The sequence below is a fragment of the Mya arenaria genome, chromosome 12 (genome assembly GCF_026914265.1).
Source record: "Mya arenaria isolate MELC-2E11 chromosome 12, ASM2691426v1".
Taxonomy (NCBI): Eukaryota; Metazoa; Mollusca; class Bivalvia; order Myida; family Myidae; genus Mya; species Mya arenaria.
This window is the reverse complement of record NC_069133.1, coordinates 39,783,706-39,808,299: the sequence shown is the minus strand read 5'-3', so window position 1 is coordinate 39,808,299 and position 24,594 is coordinate 39,783,706. Positions and strand designations below refer to the sequence as shown.

The following is a 24,594-nucleotide window of genomic DNA, read 5'->3' as shown; positions in this document are numbered from 1 at the left end:
CCTCAAGTAGATGGAATTACACTCTGGAGAGAACATCCTACAAAAGGACAAACTAGTCTCCATGCCAAGATCAGTTTTATTATTCCTCAAGTAGATGGAATTACACTCTGGAGAGAACATCCTACAAAAGGACAAACTAGTCTCCATGCCAAGAGCAGTTTTATTATTCCTAAAGTAGATAGAATTACACTCTGGAGAGAACATCCTTTAAAAGAACAAACTAGTCTCTATGCCAAAAAAAAAATTATTATTCCTCAAGTAGATGGAATTACACTCTGGAGAGAACATCCTACAAAAAGGACAAACTAGTCTCCATGCCAAGAGCAGTTTTATTATTCCTCAACTAGATGGAATTACACTCTGGACGGAACATTCTTTAAAAGGACAAACTAGTCTCTATGCCAAGAAAAGTTTTATTATTCCTCAAGTAGATGGAATTACACTCTGGACGGAACATCCTTCAAAAGGACAAACTAGTCCCCATGCCAAGAGCAGTTTTGTATTTACTTAACTAGTTGGAATACACTCTGGGCGGAAGATCCTTCGGACGGACAAAGTGGTCTCCATCATAACAGCAGTTTCATTATTACTCAACTTGATGGAAATTCCCTTTAGGCAGGATGATCTTTGAAAGGACAAAGTAGTCTACATCTTAAATAAAGCAGCACCTTCAGTTTCATTATAATTGTTCCTCGACAGTAATGAAATATGCAATACTGTGAACGCCCTGCCCTCTATCACCTTCTTAATCGATACTGTATACTGATGGTTTCAGAGGACCTGCACAATACATGTCTACACTGTGGGCAGTCTTTTATGGGTGAATTGCCCTATACATGTTACATTCCTTTAGTCTATTTAAGCGTGCCAAGGACTTCTTGTAGTAATAGTAAAATATTTTGCTCGGATCTATAGAGACAACGAAGTTTTTATAATCTAGATTAATTGTTGCAGTTTAAATTAGTTTGATTAGGATTGTTTTATAAATAATTATAATAGTTAAACTTTTCAACTTTACAATCGTATGTTAATTAGCTCAAGGCATGACTACGAACCCGTCTCTAGTATGATTTTTCAAAGCCTATGGTAGTGTGATGCCACAACCGCAAGGACTGGTACAAAAAGGCAGTTTACAGATACATTTATTTAGGTATTTGGTAAGGTTTGAATATTACACTTCGACGACCAGCAACAGAATCTCTATCTTCCGTGAAAAGCTCACCTTATATACGCATGGACTAGTCCATTCGAACACTACAGTAGGGGTATCGCCTTTTACCGTTTATGTTGGAACTGGCTAAACATCTAATTTGTCCTGTTGTATAATTTAATATAATCGGAATTGTTCTCACTTTTGAATATCAAAACAAAATAATACTCCCAGTATTAATCTAATATTTGATTATAAATTAATATTGATTGCCTACTCTACCTTGAAAACAGCATCGTCTGCAAATGTTTGCAATTTAATAAGCATCTGCCAACATGATTAAATCAGTCTTTTGGGCGTTTGCGTTCGCTGTGATATTAAACAAATCATATCAAATCGCATTTCTTGCTACTAACTTGACATCTCCACTTTGAAAACTAAAGAAAATGTCATAAATACTCATAGTGTCAGCTGAGCGTGAGCAGATTACAGAATGACATATATATGCATAACTTACGCCCGTACCATTTGCGTAGGTTACAAACAACTATTTTCGTCATATTACCTTTTCTTTCATGCTTTTCGATGAAATACATGTATGGAGTTTTATCAATGAAATAACAACAGTGAAAATATCAATTTAATTATAAGTGTTTTCTAGTGTTTCCAATACTACCTTCGGACTCACCACACTTAAACTATCCCAACTGCGTTCATACACGCAATTCATTCCTTAAATATTGTACATCATTGTTACATATGTTCCTATGTGATACTATATCTTTTACATAATTACAATTACATTACCTCAAATACAAAGCCATAAGGCTATAATTAGTTATATACGTGTAAATTCATCAATAATGTCCTTTAAAAAATCAATAACCAAAGTTTTTTTTTGAACAATTTAACGGCACTAAATAACTCATAAATTAGATCCGAACAACAAAATACCAACTGTTGGCAACATCGGCATTCAACAGGCACGCTTCCTTTAAGGAGTAGGCCGGAAAAGAGTACAACGAAATGGACCAGGCCAAAGAGGTTATCGGGCCGAGTTGATCCGACACCATAATGAATATAAACCAATCACGTTACAACGAATCGAATCGATGACTCATGTTAGTAACGATATTCAAAATTGTGGTCTTCAAAGATGATATTTGTGCAATTATCAACATTTGCTGGAGGTTCGAGCTGTCAGTATCTTAGTTTTTACACTTATGATGTGCCCCATTTTATTTCGTCTTACAATTATTATGAATTATGATTTTTACTAACAATAAATGTAATACTATGTAAAATAAATAATGAATTTCAATAAGACACAGCTCACAATTATTGAGAGGCATGTACATGTAGATGCCTCATATTTGATAGTAAATATGTTTAACCAAATCTGAACACATAAGTAAAATATTGCTATATAACTTTGAACATGAACATTAAAATACGAGTATTTTCCGATCAATGTTCGATGCCTTTCAAAGCAGTTTCGTTTACAGTTCCACCGGGTGTCATTCCAAGTCAAAACCTGCCTAGATACATCTAATACCACAATGTGTCGCTTTTTTTACAGCAAAATTCACATCCTTTAGGCGCTACTCTGTATCCTATCTTAGATATTTCAAATAAAAAAACAACAGTTTCATTATTGCCGATTTATTTTTCATCCGTTTTGAAAGATTATTTACAAAATGAAACCGAAAGTAGAAGTACTGACTTTTGAATCACTTTATTTATGAAAGACGTAAATATGTTGATCATAACTTCTATAGATATCCAAACATTTTGAACTCTAAAAATTAATGTGTAGTACTGATAAAAATTCATTGATAAAGCTAGCACTCTTTGCAAAAATAATAATGCTGAATTTGATTTGAATCATCTTCCTTAATTTTATTCTAAAAATTAATTTGGTGATATGCTGATATGTTTGTATTTTGCTGTTCATCTTCATATTTCTATTTGTTTTGCCGTTGTATGTTTTGATATATGTTTTGTTACCTCTCATGCCCACGAAGGCCAAAAGTATTAATGAACTTGAAAACAATTGAACTTGCAAATAATCGGGTATGAACATGGCAAATCAAAATCGTTCTAATACAAATAGGGTGTTAAGACGGCCAATCAAATACTCTGTTACATTTATGCTACATTCACACGGATGACTATTTACTTCCTGGTTTAATAAATTTGCGTTTTTATACTGGCAGAAAGATGTGAAAATTACAAAATGACAGCGAGAGAAGAAATTGTCAAAAGATGTGTTGTAGTACCAGGGGTACCAAGGATTATTTCTGCTGATCATGTGGTGAAAAATATTAAAAATATTTCCATTCCTGATGGCGGACAGGTTATTTGCGGTGCAGTGGTGGAAGGGGCAGAAAGTGACACAAATTTGCAACGTTGGATTTTTCAGCTGAATGACGTACTTTGTAAGAAAAACTAAATTTCTAGATTAAAGCATATCATTATTTATTTCTTAATGGGCTTTATGTAATAAGTGGTCAGTTTATGGATATCTATTTCTACATCTATTTCAACATCGCCTTCAAATTCTTAAACACGAAAGTAGGAAAACAACTGCACTATTTTATAAGACGAAATTTTAAGCAGATGGTTTCTTTTCAATATATATTTTCAGTGGAAGATACCAAAGCTTGTAAAGAATCCAATTTTACAGTTTAATTTCCATTGTTATCTGTTGTTTTTTGTTTGCTTTTCATGAAACCAAAAAATGAAATTGTTAATTTAACACCAGTGCAAATAAACTTTTCAATTGCAAAAGATAAGCTTACATTTCCTCATAGCTTTGAACTCTATCAATGGAAAGAACACAAGCAAGCTAATCAATAAGCTATACAATCAATGATTGCCTGGGTAATAATAAGGAAAAGAAGTCTGGACGGCATTTAATTAATAGAATGACTACTGGGTAATAATAATGGCCCACCGGCCAGGTACACTCCTCATCAAATATAATATAAACAACGTATAGACAGGGGCGGATCCAGGATTCGGCGTTATAGGGGCGTAACGTAGGGGAATAACCTTTTGACTTGGCTGTCCCCAGAACCGAAATTTATTTTGTTTAAATTGTTTGCAGGAGGCTTTAGGGGCACTCCCCCACGAAAAAATGTTTCAAGTCCAAAATGGTAAATTTTGGGCTTATATTTTGTTACTTTTTTTTCCTACGTTGAAATAAAAATTAAGTAACCTTGGACGATTTTAGGGGGGGGGGGTCACGGGTGCGATAGATATTGAATATACATTTCTTGCCCACATGATAAGCATTTCCAGTGAACATGGCCGTGCTTTAATTCCAATGGCACCCAATGCCACTAGATGTGAGCATGAACGTGCCTTTTTATCTTATTTTTATCAAACAGTAAATGAAAACTAAGTAATCATATTTTAATAGACAGGAACAATTTATTTTTACAAAAAAGTGTAATAACAGAACAATATTAATCGGAAAAATGCGCTGATTCGGAGGAACCATTTTAGGAATGAATTGCCGGCCTGATGTCATTATCAGGATATGAAGGCATTTGGGCTGGTCAAAGTGTGTTGAGTCCGAAGGACTCCACGCTTACTTTGACCAGCCTAATTGCGTTCATATCCCCGATAATGACATCAACCTCGAAATTAATTACTAATATTTACTACAATAGTTCATTATTTCATTCAATAATTGTTGAAAATACTTCATTTCATTTAAGAAAACCTTTCAGTAACTATTTCCTACCTATTCTGTAAATAGAACGACCCGACTGTAACCGGAAGATTTTTTTCCAATGACGTTACAATAACGCGGGAAAAGATCAGCCACTTTAAAATCACGTTTATAGATAGATAGATAGATTTATTTCAGTAAGGAATGCACATACATGGACATTTAAAATAAAACAACATGTATAGTAAATAACATTATACATACATGATATTTTCAATAGCCATGACCAGCACACCGAACCAAGGATGACACAAAAAAGAGAAAACTCTTATTTCATTGTGGTCCTTTGTTTTGGTGGCTTGGCATAGGGAGGCATTGCATATTTAAGTAATAATATAGCTGTAATCGAAATTGCACAAATATATTAAAAGTTGTCTTTATGCATTAAACTAAATATTGCCGTAGTTATATCACAGTCACTTTACATAATTTAGTAACATAAAGTTATAAGTTGAGAAAGTTAAATATAATTATCACAATATAGTATGAATATGACAGTATGTAGTACTTATAAAATGCGAGGCTAAGTTAAAATAGTTCCTTTACTAAAACTCTTTGAATAAATAAATGAAAAAACAAACACAACCTTTTAATAGCATAACTAATTATGCCAAATTATCTAAAAAAAAGAATCTTTACTAGCAATTTAAAAACAGGTAATTTCTTAGTCTGTGCGGTACAAAATGGCAACTTGTTCCATAAGGAAATACCAGAAAAGAAGAAGGACTTTAACCCAAAACCTTTGACCTCTGGAACAGCATAAGCCCCTTTCTGACATAACCTTGTCTTATGTGTGTGCACAGTATCTTAGGAGATGAAATTGTCTCCCATGTAGTCCGGGCTATGCCATTTTTTATTCGAAAGACATGACCCAAAATAATCTTAATCGTATGCCTTAATGAAGTGACAACTTATTATCAACCAACCATTGACTGACAAGATGCAGGTCATCTTTCAATGATGTTTCCACAGAAAACTTACATTTACCTGAAACAAGTATGCCAGAATAATCAGCGTATAACAAGAGCTTGTTTTTTACCACAGCTGACATATCGTTAACATAAATCAAAAATTAAAGAGGGCCTAGTATGGAACCCTGTGGAACTCCACATGTAATAGTAGAATTAGTAGAATGTGTACTGGAGACATCAACTAGTTGCTTTCTATCTGAAAGATAGGATTCAAACAATCTTAAAATGTCATCACCAAGTCCTACTGATCGAAGCTTCATAAGTAGGATGGAGTTGTCGACTGTATCGAAAGCCTTTTGGAGGTCTAACAGAATCATTCCTAATACGTTACCTTTGTCCATTTCCATCCTTATGAAATCTGTTAAATGAATTAGACATGTCGTATCTGTTGAGTAGCCACTTCTAAACCCAGACTGAAATTTATACAATAACTTGTTTACTTTGAAGTATGATACAACTTGATCATATACAACCTTTCATAAATCTTTGATACAATACTTAAAATAGAAACCGGGCGGTAGTTTCCTACAGAAGTTTTGTCATTTTTAAATATGGGAACTACTCTAGCTGATTTAAGATCATCTGGTACCACACCTTGAATAAGGGATAAATTTATGACATGAGCAAGAGGTTCGGCAATAATAGAAGCTCCATCTTTTAAAAAACGAGAAGGCATACCATCTAAACCTGTAGCATTATAAGCACTTAACTGAGATAAATATTTCAAAATCTGATTTTCAAAAGAAAAGCTATTTAACAACACGCCTAAATTGGAATAAAATTTTGTCCCAAAAGATTTTCAAAACTTATTTACACAAACTGGTAATTTTTCAACAAGCTAAGAGGAAACTGTGGTATAAAATGAGTTAAAAGAGTCGGCAATAGTTTTCTTATCAAAACAAATATCTCCACCAATATTAAGACTCATATTGGAACTTGAACAAAATAACCCTTTCTTAGAAGGTACGCCAAGATTTTTAAGAATAGACCACAGAGCCTTTGAATCATTTTTGTTTTCTTCCAGAGTCTCAGTGAAAAAGCTTTTCTTTGATGAATCAATCAAATACTGTGTTTTGTTACGTAATGATTTAAAAGTACCATAATTTTTATCACTTCTGACTGTTCCATACTGTTCAAAAGCCGAGTCCCTCTGTTTTATTGCATTTAGGATATCAGAATTCATCCATGGTTCCGTTCTTTGTTTAATACGCAGTTGTTTAACTGGTGCAATATTGTTAACAACTGACATAAAAGTATTCTTAAAAAAATCGAAAGGTTCAGAAGCGTTATCAGAAAGAATAATACTTGTCCAGTCAGCAGCTAACAAGTTTCCTCGAAACTCTTCTTTACTATAGTTTTTCATGGATCGTGTTGTAATATTATTATGCGATCCAATAAATGACTTAGAAACCTTTTCGCGTACAAAAAAGATGCTCTGATCACTGAAACTTGTTTCAATAACCCCAGATTGTGAAATATTATTCGGAAATTTAATATTTTAAACGTAAAATTCAAACACTTATGGCTACAATTCATTTAAAATTTAAAAAATAAAACTTTCTAAATTGTTAATTTATATTTTACGGGACCTGCTGACAAAATACAAACAATAACATGTATATTGTTATGCAATGAATTGCGATCCGAACATATCCGAAGATGTTGCGTTCATCGATTGATAAACACAAATGCCGAAAGGCAGTTCATTTAAGGAATGGAAGTTGAGGTGTAAATATAAACAAATGATAGATAATATTTCTTAGAATGAAGTAGCAGCTGGTACACCGTCCAACATACATTGTACATCCCTACCTATGTTAGTAAAGTCACGTGTACCTATATATTCTCATTCTAACACTTTATGTTAAAGTCTATATGATAACACAAACTTGTTATGATTGAATCTTGCACAGTATAGTTGATGACCAATGTGAACGGAGGATATTCAGAGTATTTTTAAACTTTAGCCTTTTTCTGCACACCTTTAGTTCCACATGTATGCTTAATATTCTAATTCATCATGTTTCAGATGCAACGAAACTCAAAGAGACTCAGCATGTACAGATTGAAGTTGAGGGTGAGAGTTTGTCCTTTGAGATCGTGGATGCAGTAGAGTGTGATATACCACTGCAATGGACGCAGGTAATTGGTTCTAGATTATTGTAAGCATAATGACATAATAGCATATTATCTACAATTTTAAATACTATTTAACAAATATCAGATATGTTCATTTCATCATCAACAAATATGTATACATGTATATCCATACATGTATAAACATTATGAGTAGTATTTAAAAAATACTTGTTTCCAGAATGTATCAATCATGAACAATTTATTCTAATTCTACAGGGATGTATAACAAATATCTATTTATCTATAACAGTATAACTTTAAAACATCTGTATGTTTCATAAATGCTGTTTAAACTTGTTTATGACACTGTTCAAATGTTCACACAGTTTTATTCTTATACAATTTATTTGTGAGTGAAGCTATCAAAGTGTATGTTTTATCTTCCAGCCTAGGCCTGAAATTCCAGAACGTCACCATGGACCTTTTAACATGGGACCCTACAGTCCGCAAATGAATCCAGCAAATGTTGGGGCAATGTCAGGATATCAACCACCTGAGCAGGAAGTTGTCGATCAATCAGGTCACCCACCAGTGAGCCAAGCAGGATTCCCTCACCAAGGTCCACCTCCAGCCCCTGGATTTACGCAGTCCCCATTTGGTCATCCAGGTCAGGCTATGGGTTTTGGTTTTCCCCATCCAGGTCAAAGACCTCCTGGGCCCGGTCAAGCACCTCCAATGCCACAGGTAATCTTTGACCAACAGACAAGAATGCCAATGGTTTGGCATCCATACTATGGACGCTATGTTCCAGCACCCCCTAACATGTTTCAACAAGCCCCACAAGGCCAGGGTACTGCCCTAGAGCAGCCTGGACCCCACCACAGTGACCCTCAACAAGCCGGAAGGGAACCACAGATGCCTCATGATATACAAGATGGGCCACAGGGACCAACCCCGCCTTACAGTAGTGAGTTTGACCTGGCCACAGACACGCACCGTACAGAAGCAAATGAAAACATCAAAGCAGGTTCGCTGTCAAGTTATCATTGCAATTGCTAGGCACACAGCTTATTGCTTCTGAAGGCTGCTTCAGCATAGATAAATGTAGTTGCACTAATTCTTGCACCCCTGTCAGCCTTTTCTGGATGGCCATTTCATGTTTGCAAATATTTACCTTGCCAAAAAGAATTAGCTAAAGATTCGCAAGAGGGTTGCTAAAAGACTGTAACCTGTGCCCTTCGAAGAAGAGGGGTATATTGCTTTGCACATATCGGTTGGTAGGTCATTCAGTCCGTCGGTAGACCAAAGCTTGTCCGAGTGATATCTCAACAATTCCTGTACGTATGGTCATCAAACTTGACATGAAGGTTGGGTCTGACCTGTAGATGACCTCTATGATTATAGGGTCATCGGGTCAAAGGTCAAGGTGAAAGTGACCTTTAATGCTAAAAGGATTTTAAAGCTTGTCCGAGTGATAACTCAACAATGCGTAGACTTATGGTCATCAAACTTGACAAGAAGGCTGGGCCTGACCAGTAGCTGACCCCTATTTATTTTAGGGGTCATCAGGTCAAAGGTCAAGGTCACAGTGACCTTGAATGATAAACGGTTGTCTGAATGATAACTCGACAATGCCTGCACCCATGGCCCTCAAACTTGACTTGGAGATTGGGTCTGACCAGTTGATGACCCTCATTGATTTTGGGGGTAATAAGGCTAAAGGTTAAGGTCACAGTGACCTTGAACTCGACAATTTCTGGACCGATGGTCATCAAATTTGACATGAAGGTTGGACCTGACCTGTAGATACCCCTATTGATTTTTGGGTTTATCGGGCCAAAGGTAAGGTCACAGTGATTTTTAAAGCAAAAAAGTTAACAAAGCTTCTCCCAGTGATATCACAAAAACGCCTGGACATATGATCATCAAACTTGACATGGAGGCTGGGCCTGACCAGTAGATGACCCCTATTAATTTTAGGATGAAACAATTTTAGTGGTTATTCACCAAGATTGTTCAAATTATGCCTTTTGGGTCAAAATTGACCACGCTAGATATAGTTATCCTTTACCAAGTGTGTTCATACTATGTCCCTGAGGTTGAAACTGGCCGCATCCCTGGGGTCACAAGTTTCCTATAGATTAATGATAGAACATTTTTTTGAAATTGTTCATGTCTGCTGAAACCATGAGGACCTTCGATATTTGTTATGAAGGATCTGGTGTGAAGCTCAGGCTCCGTCCCTTTTGAATAACGTTCTTACTTTTGAACCTACAGCAATGTAATCTCTATCAACTGTACAGTTTTGAAAAACAAATAGATATGTTGTCCTTGGATGATATTGACTGTGACCTTTTGACTTCCTTTCATATTTTAAAGCTAAAACAATGGAATTTGTATCATGTGTACAGTTTTAAAAACAAATATCAATGAAGTCCTTGGATGACCGTGACTGTGACCTTTTGACCTATATTTCTATTTTAAAGCTACAACAATGTAATTTCGACTATCTGTATATTTTTTTAAACAAATATAAATGTTCTGCGTGGTAGACATTGACTGCGACCTTTTGACATCCTTCCTCTTTTAAGCTACAACAAATTCCCATTTGAAAATACTCAATCGTAGTTTAACACTTATAACATTGCCATTAACCAAAGAACTCATTCATTATAAAAGAAGAAGATTTAAAACGGTCACTCCGGTGACTACATCATGAACATGTTTCCTTGTTAATTTACCCAAACACTTGCTTATGGTAACCACCTGGATTGTAAAGATTAAAAGAATTTTGCAAACATGTTGTTTTTACCTTTAGACACCTTGTTGATCCTTATGTAAAGGTCACACTGTCATGTTTTAATATCGTTTTATTTTTCAATACTAACATTAGACGCCTTTTGAATTCATGCACTTGTTTACAAATACAAGGGCTGGAAGTGATTTGTAGCACTTTTGCCACTTTGATTTGATTGTGCAATTCAATTTGTTTTCTCAACCGAACGATTGTTTTCTCAACCGAAAATTACCTTTCTTCACCTCAAGACAATAATACTGCATGCTACGTTCATTCTATTCTAGCAGGACACAAATGTGCAAACTTTCATTAATTTAAAGAAAATATGGGCATTGAAAACCCAAACATATTACTAAAAACGTAAAGTATGTCTATTGAAAACAAAATTACATTATATTTCTTGACCACAAAGACATATAACATTACCACAAAACAACAAATACATACCTGTACTATATCTCTTGAAAACAAACACAGATCGCATCTCTTGACAGCGTACACAGATTGCATCTCTAATCAACGGACACAGATTACATATCTTGACAGCAAACACAGTTTATAACTCTTGACAACAAACCCAGATAACACCTATTGATAGCGAGCACAGATGACTTAATGACAACATACCCATATAACATCTCTTGACAGCAAACACAGATTACATCTCTGGACAGCAAACACAGATTGTATCTATTGACAGCAAACACAGATTTCATCTATGGACAACAAACACAGATTGTATCTATTGACAGCAAACACAGATTGTATCTAAGGACAACAAACACAGATTGTATCTATTGACAGCAAACACAGATTGAATCTATTGGCAGCAAAAACAGATTGTATCTATTGAAGCAAACACAGATTGTATCTATTGACAGCAAACACAGATTGTATCTATTGACAGCAAACACAGATTGTATCTATTGACAGCAAACACAGATTGTATCTATTGACAGCAAACACAGATTACATCTCTGGACAACAAACACAGATTACATCTCTGGACAACAAACACAGATTACATCTAAGGACAACAAACACAGATTGTATCTATTGACAGCAAACACAGATTACATCTAAGGACAACAAACACAGATTGTATCTATTGACAGCAAACACAGACTACATATTTTGACAACAAACACTGATAACATTTAATGACAAAAAACACAGATTATATTTCTTGACAACAAACACAGATAACATTTAATGACAAAAACACAGATTATATCTCTTGACAGCAAACACAGATTACATATCTTGGGAGCAAACATAGATTACATCTCTTGACAGAAAACACAGATTACATCTCCTGATAGCAAACACAGATTACATCTCCTGGAAGCAAACACAGATTACATCTCTTGACAGCAAACACAGATTACATATCTTGACAGCAAACACAGATAAAATCTCCTGACAGCAAACACAGATTACATCTCCTGGAAGCAAACACAGACTACATCTCCTGGAAGCAAACACAGATTACATCTCTTGACAGCAAACACAGATTACATATCTTGACAGCAAACACAGATAAAATCTCCTGACAGCAAACACAGATTACATACCTTGACAGCAAACACAGATTTCATATCTTGACAGCAAATACAGATAACATCTCTTGGGAGCAAACACAGATTACATCTCCTGACAGCAAACATAGATTACATCTCTTGACAGCAAACACAGATTACATATCTTGACAGCAAGCACAGATTACATAATGTAATCTTGACAGCAAACACAGATTACATATCTTGGCAGCAAACACAAATAACATCTCTTGACAGCAAACATAGATTGCATCTCTTGACAGCAAACACAGATTTCATATCTTGACAGCAAACACAGATTAATCTCTTGACAGCAAACACAGATTTCATATCTTGACAGCAAATACAGATAACATCTCTTGGGAGCAAACACAGATTACATCTCCTGACAGCAAACATAGATTACATCTCTTGACAGCAAACACAGATTACATATCTTGACAGCAAACACAGATTACATATCTTGACAGCAATTACAGATTACATATCTTGGCAGCAAACACAGATTACATATCTTGACAGCAAACACAGATTACATCTCTTGACAGCAAACACAGATTACATATCATGACAGCAAACACAGACTTCATATCTTGACAGCAAATACAGATAACATCTCTTGACAGCAAACACAGATTTTATCTCTTGACAGCAAACACAGATTACATCTCCTGACAGCAATCACAGATTACATCTCTTGATAGCAAACACTGATGATTACATCTCCTGACAGCAAACACAGATTACATCTCCTGACAGCAAACCCAGATTATATCTCTTGACAGCAAACATAGATTACATATCTTGAGAGTAAACGCATATTACATCTCTTGACAGCAAACATAGATTACATATCTTGACAGCAAACACAGATTACATCTCTTGACAGCAAACATAGATTACTTATCTTGACAGCAAACACAGATTACATATCTTGACAGCAAACACAGATTACATATCTTGACAGCAAACACAGATTACATATCTTGACAGCAAACACAGATTATATCTCTTGACAGCAAACTCAAATAACATCTCTTGACAGCAAACATAGATTGCATATCTTGACAGCAAACACAAATAACATCTCTTGACAGCAAACATAGATTGCATATCTTGACAGCAAACACAGATTACATCTCTTGACAGCAAACATAGATTGCATATCTTGACAGCAAACACAGATTACATCTCCTGACAGCAAACACAGATTACATCTCTTGACAGCAAACACAGATTACATCTCTTGACAGCAAACACAGATTACATCTCTTGACAGCAAACACAGATTACATCTCTGGACAGCAAACACAGATTACATCTCTGGACAGCAAACACAGATTACATCTCTGGACAGCAAACACAGATTACATCTCTTGGGAGCAAACACATATTAAATTTCTTGACAACACACACAGATTATATCTCTGGACAAAAACACAGATTATATCTTTTATCATTGTCCTTGCCCCTGGTTCATTACATAGTCTAATCTAGAGAAATATTTTCAAAATAGGACAGTCATGAGCAAAGATATTTAATATGTAGCATTGTTTTATGGTACTCTATACGGTTTGTTCTACACCCTAATTGTTACTACTTAGCAACCACTAGTTTCCGTAATAACCATATTCTGTCTTTAATAGTATTAAAATGACTTAACTGGCAATAGCTTGCTTTACTTAGTTCCCGTAACAACCATGAACCTACTTAGCAACCACCACCTCCCTAGCAACCATTATTTCTAAGTAACCTATGACTTTCTGCTTGCTTCCCATCGCATTCCCTAGATCAACTCAACTCAACTCAACTCAACTCAACTCAACTTTATTCAGTACATAAAGACCTCCGGCCCAAAATACATACTATAATATATACATCATTAATTACAATACAGTGGTGTCATTGCTTAATACAAATTGTTTACAAATTTCAACATTTTTAACAAGTAAAAAATAAATATTGCCACTTGTCGAATAACAAAACTATTATCTGACTTAATGAGTCTGTAAAAGGCATGTAGGACAGATCGACCCGTGTACCAGCTAAATAAAAACTGATTTCTTACAGTAGAGAACCTTGGGCATATGAAAAACACATGAAATTCATCTTCTAATAAAAGCCTGTTCTCGTTGATTAAGCAGGACGCACATATTCTGTCATTTCTGTCTATGTTAAGATTTCGGCCAACTTCGATATTTACCCGGTTACTTGAACACCTAAATCGCGCGAGCGCACGGACAAATTTATGTGACAAGTTTATGGAAAGATATTTTTTCCGGATTTAGTAAGGATTTAACATGTTTATAGAGATCGCATTTTGAAGATGAATTAACGGTATCGTGCCATCCCTGAGTCATACAAGCGATTAAGCGAAGTTTAAATTGCGCGTTGAAAGTAAAGTTGCCATAGCCAAACGTAGCCAAATCCATACTGAAATAATATTTCTCTAACTTTTGTTACCCAATTTATTCTTCCAATATCGTCTTGACGTTTTAACATAACGTAAAAATGTTGAGGGTAGCGATGGTTTTGCATATGCAGAATTTTACACCAGTATTTTATACATTTTGAATAATATATCACGCAAAGTGGAGCACGACCACATTCACCTAGTGCCATACAATTATTAGTACTTATATTTAGACCGAGAAATTTTTTACAGAACGAACTTTGAGCTCGTTCGATTTCAGGGGCGTAACTACAACCCCAGATCTCCGCTCCATATGTCGGAATGGGGACCACCATAGAGTCAAACAGTTTAAAAAGTTCCTTGTTATTAAAACGACCAAACGGTCTTTCGTAAGATTTGATAGCGAAAACTGCTTTCCTGGCCTGCAATGTTAACTGGTGTTTTGTATCTGACCAAGAAAGTTGGGGGGTAAAATGTAGACCCATATATTTATACATAGAGGTTGCCTTAACATGTTGACCTTTGTATAGCCAAGTTTCATAATTTCTCGACGGACCGCCGTTTCGAAATACAATGATTTCTGTTTTCTTTAAGTTAACAATCATTTCAGCGTTATCACAATATTCCGATATACGGTTAAGTTGCAGTTGTAAGTTATTCGTGGTTTCTGCGCAATTTGCTATGTCGTCAGCGAATAGCAGACTTATAATGTCGGGAATATCATTTGTTATGAAAATTACTCTATTAAAATTTTCCCTTAAATAAGAACAGAGGTCGTTTATATATCTAGACTAAAAATTATCGGCGAACTCAAATCTCCTTGTCTGGTACCGATGTTGCAAGTAAAGGCTTCTGTTAGATTTCTCTTTTCTACTCTAACGCTCGCGGTCAAATTTGCATACATTGATACAAGAACATTTCATATTTTTCCACGAATGCCTTTACTCATCAAACTAGTAAACAGTTTTTGATGAACTAACGAATCAAATGCGTTTTTAAAGTCGACAATACTTAAAACCTCCCCCCAGGCTTTGATGTATATTTCGTTATCATTGATTGCAAACAGAAAATATTATCTATAGGTGAATAACCCGCGCGAAAAAAACCCGCCTGCGCCTCGTCAATTACGTAGAACTCCTCCGCCCAACGTGTAAGTCGGTCATTTATTATACCAGAAAATATTTTATACATGACATTGATGAGAGAAATGCCTCTATAATTAGATGGATCGTTTCTCGAACCTGACTTGAAAATAGGCACTAAAATGCTTTCGCACCAAGCATCTGGGAATGACCCTGTATCTAAAATTTTATTAAAAAGTATCAATAATATGGGTGCTATTTGGTCACACGTGTGCTTATAAAACTCTGCCCCTATCCCATCAGCGCCACACGCCTTGTCCGTTTTAAGTTTACCGATACTCCGAAACACTTCTTCGTAAGTAATAGGACAATTCAATACTGAATCCATGTCATGGTTATATATACCATCCGTGTTTATATAAGTTAAACTGACCATCTTTAAATAATAGGTCTTTAAAATACCTAAACCACTCTTTATTCTTAATATTACAAGGAATTGGATTAGTTTGGCGTGCGCTAGACTTCAATAATGCGAAAAACTGTTTTGGATTGTTGCTAACTCGTAACAGTACATTTTTACGGTTAATTTGTTTAGATCTACAAAGTGATTTAAACATTTTACGCACTTCTTTATATGTAGCAAAATCCTGCTCATTATATGTGTACCTAAAGCGACGTAAGAGTGAATACTTGTTGCGCTTCAATTCATCGCATCCGTTATCCCACCAAACGGGTTGTGATTGTATAGTAGCCTTAAATCCTTGATTTGAGCGCATATTATATGCAGACGAGTTATATACATGTAATATGAGCGCGACCGCCTCGTTGACGTTTTCGTTAATAGCAGTTTGAATACGTTCGAGGCTTAATTCAAGATTTATGCCAAATAAGTTAAAAAAAACTCAGTCGTCATATTTTGTTGCCATTTATAAGTATCGTATGTCATATTTGTTTGTTGGGCATTATTGATCTGAGTCCGATAGGGGACATCGCTTCGTGCATCGCGGTATCTTATATGAGAGACGATGGGAAAGCTAAACATGTTAGTTATATCCCGTGAAGTATTATCATGTAACCTACCATTTAACAAATGTACATTGTGAATACAACATAGATCAGTTAATGACCTACCAAAATTATTTACTCGACCAAGATCTTTATTATTACGCGGTTGTTCAAACGTATCGCCAACGTAATCTACATGATATCCATACACATTATCTAAGTTATCTGAAGAAATGTAGTCCCGTAGATCTTTAGTTCTTGCGTTAAAATCGCCCGCTAAATAAATGTAACAATCTTTAAATTGATTCTTGATAAACTCTAACCTATCTCCTAGCAATACAATGCCGTTTTTCTCGATATATCTATCATATATAGGTGAACTTTCTGGCGAAACATATACAATTTAGAGAATGACGTCTTTTATTAAATCAAACATGCTTGACTTAATATAAAGAACTACACCGTCTTCAAAATCACTACATATTTGACGAATAAGACCCGATTCAACTAAGCCCGATTTAACAAAAAACACAAACGCCCCCATTATTTCGAAAACAATTAGATTGATTTGTTCTGATATGGTCAAAGAGGCAATAATTGTGCAAAAAATTATCAAATTCACTTTTAAAATTACTCCATGTTTCAACTAATCCAATAATGTCAAAGCTTTGTAAATATTTATGGATTTCATGGTCATTGGTGTATTTATGTAATCCACATATATTCCATGTACAAATCGTCATTTGTTGTCTCTGGGCTTCGGCCGCGTCCCTACCATGCATCTCCTTGTCATCCGCTTCTTTCATGGCAACCAGTGACTTTCTTGGATACTCATGTAGGTGATAAAGGGCCACCTTTGCACTCTTGTCAATAAATGGTTGGTTTACCCATGGCAAGATCAATTATTGACATTTATGATTTTTGTTAAATATTTGCTTAATTCAATTGTTTTCTTGCAGTAAAGATCTAAATATAACCAGAACGTTTATGACAATGTGTGAGGTAGTGTGTGAACGAACAATACACCAATATTGTTATATATTTTATGGGTCTAACAAATATATTCATAGGTGTTCATCTTCAAATGTTGATTTCAAATGACTCTTAGTTTAAAACACCTAGACGATCGCATAAAATAATTTATCATCTCATAGGGTAGCTCAATATTAAAATGTACGTGCAGACTTTGTTTAACAATGTATTTTAAAAGACATATTGCCCTGTCCGCCAGTCATTCCGTACTTCACACTTCATTTCCACCCAATAACCTAGGTCCTTTAACCTATGAATTTCATACTTAACATGCAGGTTAAATGTGTTTATATACTTGATTAAATGTTGTTTCATACCCCTGACAAATGATGTCTGAAGGAGGTGTATTTAAGTCAACATGTATTTGGTCGCTCAGTCTTTTAGTTGGTGGGTCGGTCGGTCGGTTGCAAGTTTCCTTGTCAGGTGCAAAACTAATAGTTGGGAATTGAACTAAGCTTTGTAGAATGATAAAGGACAAATAGAATAAATTCAGTTTACCATAGCTTCAACACTATTGTTGCTACTTACAAGAACCTAAACTGTATCCACAGCATTGTATTTTTTTAGATGGGATTTCTATATGGTTCACTGCAATTTCCAATGAATTTGGCGTTCAGGGTTATTAATCTTATTCTGTGATAACTCTAGTTTTATTTAGGTGTTTAAACAAAACATAAATCTGACTATATCAGTTCAAAGATCACAACCTTGACAGAAACTAAAACGGTTAAAGTAATGAGACTTAGGTTTTCAACTAACATCAGTTTATAGTTTACATGTATTATGTGATTCAGGCCCTAGATGAATTGAACATGTTTAAGTCTGAGCTTATGTTCACCAGGTGAAGAAGACATAACAGCTAGAAAACAGTTTGAAGCATCTCAACCACCTTATGGATCAGAAAAAAGATGTACAGCTATTCGTTTAAGAGACGTGCCTAGAAGTGTCCATAAAGAATATATTCAAATGTTCTTCGAGAATAAATGTTTTTCTGATGTGAAAGTCTCCAAAGTTGAAATTGATAGGCAGGAGAAAACAGCTGTTGTAGAATTTGATTGCGAAGAAAGTACAAGTACATTTTGTAGTCTTGTAGTGTTATTTTAATAAAAAACATTTATTTTAAAGTACGTTATATCAGTTCATCTTATTTTAAGCAATTAAGTAAATTAATACCAATATTGGTTTTTAACTCATACTTATTTAGATTTTACATATTTCCTTCAAACACTATGTATATGAATAAAATAATTTCCACTGTTATGAATTGAAAAATGCAAAATATAAATCCTTTTTTCAATATCAACACATATAAATATTTCTTAATAATATGGTGCCTGCTAGAAAAAGTGATATTGTGTTGTACATACAACACTGACTATTCATTTAAACAATATATAGAGGATATTATGACGCTTTTCTGGTGGCCTGTTCGACGTCGAGTTCGGTTTGTAAACATGAAATGGTTTGCGCGTATGAATGTGTTACGTACTTTTGTGTATTGAAGTTGAGGGAGGCTTCTACAACGAAACGGAAGTCAGAAATTACAGAATTTACTTTATTGAGCAAAATAAGAAATATAAGAATATGATAATTCTAATTTATGAACTTCAAAATGACAAACATCTAGTTGTCTAGATAGATTGGACGTGCTATTTGCTTTGTGCTTATCCTCATGTTTCTTTGAAGAACCATGTTCCTAAATATTTACATGCTTCCGGAGCGTGAGTAGATATATAATTTTATGTATGATGTATTTTATAAAACGGTTGACATGTTATCCAGTTTTTTTTTGTCACTACACACGGTACTCGCATAACACGGAATCGGAAAACGACAGTACGGTGATACGGACTTTTCAATAAGGCGTGCTGTATTATCACTGTTGGTTATGGAAAACAAAATTGATAGGCATGTAATAAAAAAACTAAACTGTACTGAGATTTTTGGAAAGACGAAGCTTTCTTTGCACTGGATGGCACTTGATGAATATATGGTAAACCGGTATATGGTTGTCCGGTTAGTGCAGTAGTAAGCACACTCGCTTCTCGCCTAGATAACCCGGATTCGATTCCAGGTCTCGGCGCATGTGAGTTTTGTTTGTAATTGCCAAGCCGGACAGTGGGTTTCCTCTGGGTACTACAGTTTCCCCCACAACACAAGACCACACTCTCGCGTAAAATCTTGCAAACGAGAGTGATTAATGAAGTGTTGTTATGACTTGTTTTACAATCGTTGTAAAACAAGTAAGTTTTACAAAGCTTAACATGGAAAAATCGGCAACAAACAAAGATTATTTATAAAACAAAATAAACAAATAATTGTTTATAATATATGGAATATGTATATGTTATGATAATAAATCCCCTTACACTGACTGACTGAACATATTATTAACTCATTTTTTTTCAAATCCATTCCTATTCTGTTTTATAAATAGCTGCACGTATTGTGTTGGAAAAGAAATATATTTTCCTAAAGAAGACAAATATTGCAATCGAGCCTTACATACCGAGACCACCAACACCAGAAGTAACCAAAGAAGATGCTGTAGAAGATGATATATTACCAAAGGTTGTTCTTAAAGATTTACCTGACGATGTTGATCAGGATGAAATTGAGATGGTATTTCAGAGCAAGAAACGTGTTGGAGATATAGAAGTGGTTGAGATCGTGTATAATGAGGAAGACTCTTTAGCCATTGTGACGCTTGGAAATCAGGAGTGTAAGCCATTTTGATGTGCTCTGCCCGTAAATGTTCTTAACAATTTATTTTCTGTAAGCATTAAACTAGATTTAATTGAATTACACTTTGATTTATTTTGTCAGTTTGTTCAAACGGATATCATACATTCCGTTTCTGGTTTATAGCACTAGATACTCTTCTCGAAAAAAGCCCATTAAAGATTTGTGGTGAAAGAATTCATGTTGCAGAATATGAGATACCAAGTGATATGGATACGGTTAAAGAGCTGTCAAAGATTCTTGTCACAGGGATGCCTAAAGATTTCGATTGTGATGACGTCGAAATGTTCTTTGAAAATAGGCGCAGATTTGGTGATACCAAACCGTTGCAGATAGATTATAATGAAGAAGAACATTCCGTAGTACTTACATATGAAAATGAATCGGGTAAATATGGAACTAAGAGTGCATCTTTAGTTATCGATCTGAGTTATTTTCAATCGAATGTAGGGCATAATTCTAAAATTGGTTAAAGTAAAACTTGATCCTATACGTTTAAGAAATTTCATGTTTTATCGATTAACAATCTGTGTGAGTTTGTTTTTTGGCAATTGTGTTTCAGCTGTTGACCACGTGCTCAGTAAATGTCCACTTAAGATGAGGGGTGTAGAAGTTCAGCTTGAAAAACTCGAAGAGAATATATATGCACAGAAAGATATTTTGGACGATGAGATGAGTGAACATGGGATAGAGTTTAATGGTACGCAGACAAAAATACTTGTGGAAGACATTCCTGAAAGCATTGACGTTGAGGCATTGGAAATGTACTTTGAAGTGGGGAAATTAAAGTGCTGTGAGGTGATTGATTGTGATATTGATGAGGAAGATAGAAATGCTGTGATCGAATTCGCTGAACCAAGCCGTTAGTATTCTTAACATAGCTTCATACATATTCTCAAGATGAATTGAAGCATTTTATGGCTATTTGACGTAATTTCAGTTTAAAAAAAAAAGTATATTGATATTTTCGTTAGATTATATCATTATTTTTCTATATCTATCCAGATTGAAACTTTTTGAACTAAAGAATCTTAAATCTGTTAATTGTTTTTTATTATTAATAAAGAAAGGTTCAGAAACAAGCTCAGTAGCCAAAAATTAAAACATAAACCCCGTTTAATGGCAAACACAAAATCACAAACAAGAAACACGGAACAACAGCACAAAAGTCCACAAACAACACAGTGCATATATACTACATAAAACTAGGTGTGTTTATCAAGAATTGTTAGATTTGGGCGAGGAATCACGTGACTTCAATGGAGTTTTCACATGTTTCACCACGGTTCAAAACCGATGTAAACAAGCGAGAAAGTGACAGTGATTCCTAAATACCTTTTTTGAGAGAAAAGATAAGAAAATATTTCTTAGCATATATAAAAGATTACGCTAATTTTTGCTTCTGCAAATGTGAAATATTATGGATTTGCTGTCCTTGGCCAACGTTTCAACTCGACGGAATTTTATAGAACGATTCACCGCTGTGTGCGCCGTGAGTCTTTGTTTTGTATACATTTCTTAGTATTTAGTAATATTTAATAACTCATACATATGTTAAAATATTAATTTTGTTCATTTCTTTAATTAAACTAATTGTTTGTAAAATGTCTTTTAGTTATTGTTATGAATATCAATATTTCAAGAAAGGCTGTTGTTAAAGTGAATTTTATATATGCTGTTGTTAACGTGAATTCTTCTCATAACAATGCTTATTTTATTTAATAAGTGGTTTGAACTATTCTATCAACCGTGACGATAATGCATTCAACATTGAACTATAATTCCAAGTGATATTTCTTTCATGAAATGAATGTATATCCATCCACTTGATTGATTTTAAAATGTTAAATTTAAGTTCCAGGTTAGCCGTCATGGTGATACGTCCAAATTATCCATCGTCCCTCTGTATGAGACGGATTCAACCCACATATGTTTCACCAAATCTCGACAAAAGACGGATAAATTAAATTGATGCAGTGATTAGTACATTCAAATGGAAGACAAGATATACTCCAGCCAACTCCGATCCATGTACATCGTCCTTTAAAAGAAATTCAACAGTTAAAAAATGACTGAACTACGTGTTAATGTACACTTAATCATTGCACTATTGAAGTGAAGAAATAAATTATTACATGTGTTGCTGGTTTGATTCATTTTATTTGTATGTGACGTCATTATAAACTACTTATTTCTATTTTATGATATAAGCCAAACCCTTTTGGTGAAATTATGCTCATAATGTAAAATTTGAACCCTTTTAAGTTATGGATGTAGTGGATGCAATACCAATTTCTTTGATATATTATATGTTTGCATATTACATAAGTATATTTATGTTGTTGTGTACATCAATATATTCATATTCCATTGTGGTTTAGCATGTCCTTTGTACAACTTTGAATACATTATACATCGAAAATGTGTTCACAAACTACAAAACTATCTGAGTTTTTAAAAAGCTGTAGTTTTGTTTTTCAAAAAGGAAACGCATTAAGCGGGCTATTTTATCAGGATCTAAAAGTGAGTTACACAATGACCTGTTGTTGCTAAGAGATTATTGTTATAGATAGAAAGTTTTTCACTTAACTATTAGTGTAAATGCAAATAAAACAAAGGTATTTTCTTTTAAAAAAAAAGGCTGAAACATTAGGCGAAATTTAATATTTTTGTATCAAGGGCTTGAGTTTAAAATTGTGAATAAATAGTATTTAGCACTGGTGGATTATTTAGCACAACATTTGACACTTGTTCAGGACAAGCTATGAAGACTTTTTCAAGTTTAATTCAGACCTAGTAAATTTTCCTAATAAAGCAACATGCCATTATTTATCTTTGATTGATAAATAAATATATCTTGTTTTAAACTATGGTTGTGAAGTTTTCTGTCAACAAGACAGAATTAAGTTAAAAAGAGTTTATTTCAAGTTATGTAAAGAAATGCTTGGTGTAATAACCTAAACTGAATTTTCTGTATTGAGAACATGGTAGAACACCATAACTAATTATCGGAATTGTAAATGTGATTATTATTTGTTAAATATTTTACTATGTGATTACATTAAATATGTTAAAGCTGTTTAAAGAAAACCGTATAGAAATTAAGAAAGATGCCAAAAAGTTAGTGTGTCGCGTAATGTTACTGTTCACTCAATTTGTTGGAAGTCTTTTGGTTATTAAACAACAATTGTTCGAATGTTAGTTTTTTATGGTACAACGTTCTTTCTAAGTATAATAATCAGTTCTAAATACAGCATAGCATTTAAGCTCATCCCACAACCTTTTCCAGTCCAAAAAGGACCACAGGGCTCTTTCCTAGCCCTCTCTAGCCCTATCTGAGTTTACATCGAAAATGATGCAACTTAAATAGTCTAAATATGACAGCTTTACAACCCAAAGCATACACGTATTAGTAATTAACATGACTATTTATAAATAACTGTACATTTGTACCAGGTCGGCTGTCAACCACTTCCGCATTCATTGACAATCAAATATGCCCTACAATAATTACTAAACATTAATTATGAAGACAAATATCCATCTAATTAAAAGCTAGTTTTACTGTAACTAATATATCATTATGTAACAAGTGATGGGCAAACGTTCTTATGGATATATTACAATCACTAGGATTTTATGATGCATGGTTATTTCAAAGTGTTGGTGATTTTAATATATATTTATATGTGAACTGAAACTGAGACTAAAATGTATATGTACAAAAATGGTTTGCTGAATTTAACAAATCATCTTGAGCCAAAGCGTGTGTATTGTTTGCAGATTGTAAGTTACAGCCATTTTTGTGTGCTGTTAATACAGTTAAATTTAGGAAATGTTGACGAGAACTGGACTTTCGTCACACGGAAAAGAAATTGAGGCCGGTAGATGGCACAAACCTACTCATATATCTGAATATGGAAGGAAGAGTCAAGTTTGCCATAAATAGTAGATTTATTTCTTTTCTTGTTTGATTGTACTTTATTTAGTTATTTAAGAAGACAGTACATGCATAAACACTATTT

The 24,594-nt window shown here is 34.4% G+C and overlaps 1 protein-coding gene across 1 annotated transcript in view; it reads left to right on the top strand.

The window, feature by feature from the left end:
- The first annotated feature begins 4,097 nt into the window (after positions 1-4,097).
- The window catches only part of LOC128210677 (uncharacterized), a 41,608-nt gene continuing 21,111 nt past the window's right edge, over positions 4,098-24,594 (top strand). The window contains exons 1-7 of the mRNA XM_052915027.1: positions 4,098-4,113; positions 7,890-8,002; positions 8,387-8,966; positions 18,669-18,893; positions 20,265-20,549; positions 20,696-20,956; positions 21,132-21,431. Coding sequence (XP_052770987.1) covers positions 4,098-4,113; positions 7,890-8,002; positions 8,387-8,966; positions 18,669-18,893; positions 20,265-20,549; positions 20,696-20,956; positions 21,132-21,431 — 1,780 coding nt within the window. The remainder of the gene's footprint in view (positions 4,114-7,889; positions 8,003-8,386; positions 8,967-18,668; positions 18,894-20,264; positions 20,550-20,695; positions 20,957-21,131; positions 21,432-24,594) is intronic.